Source organism: Gekko japonicus, unplaced genomic scaffold (genome assembly GCF_001447785.1).
Source record: "Gekko japonicus isolate JY-2015 unplaced genomic scaffold, Gekko_japonicus_V1.1 scaffold1073, whole genome shotgun sequence".
In the NCBI taxonomy this organism is placed as follows: Eukaryota; Metazoa; Chordata; class Lepidosauria; order Squamata; family Gekkonidae; genus Gekko; species Gekko japonicus.
In genome coordinates this window covers 341,531-344,717 of record NW_015177043.1, presented here as the reverse complement: position 1 = coordinate 344,717, position 3,187 = coordinate 341,531, and the positions used below count along the sequence as shown (strand labels likewise).

Here is a 3,187-nt window from a genome sequence, read left to right as displayed (position 1 = left end):
GGAGAAGGCTTGGCGGTAGGGCTGCCAAATCCCCCCGGGGGGCGGATTTCCCCCCGCTTTGGAGGCCCGATTTCCGCCCCCACGGAATCGGGCCCCGGGGGAAACCCCACCCCCGCGTGCACGTCACCCGGATGTGACGTCGCACGCTGGGGGCGAGGCCACAGCTATTTGAGGGGAGAACATAGAGTTTTCCCCTCAAATGGCTGTGGCCCCACCCCAGCGTGCCCGGCGTCATGACGTCACATCTGGGTGATGTAGATGCGGCGCGGGCACCGGGAGCTGCCCAGGAGTCCCCCGCCAAGGAGGTGAGTGCCATTTGGCAACCCTACTTGGTGGGCCCCGCAGGTGCCACACAGGCCTCGCCGTTGGTGCTGGGGGAGGGGGAAAGTTTTGGCAGGCCCGGCGGGAGCCACACAGGCTTCGCCATTGGTGCCAGGGGAGGGGGGGGGAAGCTTACCTGCGGCTGCTTCCTTCTCCTCCTCCTCCGCATGGAGCTCCTTCTTGTATTAATATAATAAGCAAAGCCCGTTTTCCCTCCATTTGGGAAAGGCGGCAACCTGGAACACCACGTTATGCCTTTTGAACCTCACTCATTTATTTATTTTTTCCTTCACTCTACTCCAGATTGTGGTTCAGAAAGGCGAGGAGCTGAATGGGTACGTGAAAGTCTACACTGGCCGCAAGGTGGGGCTCTTCCCCATCGACTTCCTGCAAGAGATTTGAGGCCCGACTTTGGCATTTCCAGTGGTTCCCTAGCCTGGGCCAGAGAGGGCCAGGTTGTTTCCTTGGGGAGGGAGATTCCCAGCTTCCAAGGACTGTCGGCAATGGAGTTGGGTTCTGAGAGAGCCTGTAGCTCAAGAGTAACGATATCCTGCCAAGGCCTTCATCTCCGAGTCTAGCATTCAAGGCGAGAAGTGTTGTGATACTGTCTCGAAGGTCTCTGCGCTCTCCTACGTGCTCTTTGGACTCTGTGGTTTAGTGGTGGCAGATCCCAGAATGGGGTTAGCCGTTACCCTCGATGATGCTGCCATGGAGGTTGCTGGGATGTGGCCCGAACTGTTCTGCTTCCTGTCTGCAGAGGAAGTGGATAGATGATCATTCATGTCGACTGCCAGACTCCATAAGTAGGGTTGCCAGCTCCAGGTTGGGAAATACCTGGAGATTCGGGGAGGGTGGCACCTGAGGAGGGCGGGGTTTGGGGGGGGAGGGACTTCAGTGGGCTCTCATGCCATAACGTCCACCATCCCAAGCAGCCATTTTCTCCAGGGAAACTGATCTCTGTCGCCCGGAGGTCAGCTGTAGCCCAAGGGGATCTCCAGCCACCACCTGGAAGTTGGCAACCCTACTCCACAAATGGCATTTGCTGCTGTCTCCTGCGAGTGTCACCAAGCTTGTGTGGTTGTGTGTGTGTGTTTATTTATTTGGCGACAAACGGCTGTCTCTTTGCTGGCGGGGGGCGGTCCTGGCTTCTGGTGTTACTTGGCATTGCTTGGATCTTGTTATGTTTTGCTTGCTTATCCCCTGGTGGCCTGCCCACCTTGACATGAAGCAGCAGGATTTTGGACTGGTGTCCAATGAGAAGGCCTGACTGCTTGGGAAAAGTGTGGGGCAGTTCCCCCCCTTACCCTCTCGCTTAGTTTTTCTACTGTTTTGAAAGGAACTCTTATTAGGTCTTCTCCTTTAGATGACCTTCTGACCTCAGTCATGAGGAATATTTGATGTATTAGACTCCCCTTCTTTTTTGCAACATGTGTGCACATACATTTCTCTGTACGCAATGACTGTGATGGCTTTCTTTGTTGATGTGAACTGGGGGGGGAGTAAATTTTGCATCACTGGTGGGTTGCCCCACAAGGAAATGGGAGTTTGGAGGTATGGAAAACAAATGCTCACTGTTCTTGTGACGTTGAGACACTTTGAGATGGTTTGGGAGGGCCCGGAGTCTATGCTGAGCTGAGACCGTTGGATAGTACACAGATGAGGCAATCAGTGATGCACCAGAGACCTGCCACTCCACACTTCTGATGTTATTATTGAAGTAGCCATTGGTACATCAACCCTATGGAAAGATGTGTAAGCTACACATGAACTTGTGAATTTTGGATGGGAGAAACCATGAAGAAGAAGAAGATGATGATGAAGAAGCAGAGATTGGATTTACACCCCGCCCTTCACTCGGAGTCTCAGAGCGGCTTACAATCTCCTTTCCTTCCCCTCCCCACAACAGACACCCTGTGAGGCGGGTGGGGCTGAGAGAGCTCTGAGAGAACTGAGAGTTCTTGAGAGAACAGCTCTGAGAGTATTTGTGACTGACCCAAGGCCACACCAGCAGCTGCATGTGGAGGAGTGGGGAATCAAACCCGGTTCTCCCAGATCAGAGTCCGCGCACTTAACCACTACACTAAACTGGCTCTGAAAAGAAGGCCCACGACTCTGATTCCTAGTATCTGAAGTGTCCTCACTGGGCTGATTTGAAAGTCCAGCCCCATCAGTGAGTTGGAAAGCTATTTGCTCTTCTTCATGATTATTGAAGGGGGAAACTCTGTAGGAGCTGAACAGTGCCCTGTGCTGAGAGACCGCCTTGATTTCAGGAGTGTGTCAGGATTGCTATGAAAGTTTAACAAGCAGCAGGGGGGCTTGATGTGTAGGGCTGGGGGTGGCACAGCCATGGGTTGGGACACAGGCTCCTCTTCAGTCTTCCCCTTTGCAACAGTTGCTGCCGGAGGAACAGCTATCAGTCAAGCCTCCCTGTGGTAAGCCCCAATCCACAGACGGAAGCAAATGTGGTTCTTTTGGTTACTGATGATAGCAAGCGAGGCTCTCCATGGGCCACAGAGTGAGTACCGCTCCTCTGCCCCTTAGAGAGCAATCTCCATCTTGTATCTCTGCCACAGGATACCTTTCCATTTGAGAGAGGTTTACGGAGGGGTGGGAAGACCGAAGGAGACCAAGGCAGAGTGGCCTTTAGCAGGACTTGACGTCAGTTTGTCTCTTGCCCTGTTGGGTGTCCGGATGCTGCCAGCATGGACGTGTGCTGGCTGTGTTTCAGCTTTACCCGAAGAGCCGACGCCTGTATGGACATCAAGAAGTTTGCAAACAGTGTTCATTTCCTCTTTTTAGAATATATGTGCCAGCAGTGTTTGAACGGGTCTCTCGGCTGGATGGGAGAGTTTGAGCAAAAGAAAGT

General features: G+C 53.4%; 1 protein-coding gene across 2 annotated transcripts in view; it reads left to right on the top strand.

The window, feature by feature from the left end:
* STAC3 (SH3 and cysteine rich domain 3) overlaps positions 1-2,163 on the top strand; it is a 38,411-nt gene extending 36,248 nt beyond the window's left edge. For both annotated transcript variants that reach the window (XM_015428078.1, XM_015428077.1), the window contains exon 12: positions 625-2,163. In XM_015428078.1, coding sequence (XP_015283564.1) covers positions 625-723 — 99 coding nt within the window. In that variant the 3' untranslated portion in view covers positions 724-2,163. The remainder of the gene's footprint in view (positions 1-624) is intronic.
* Positions 2,164-3,187: the final 1,024 nt, after the last annotated feature.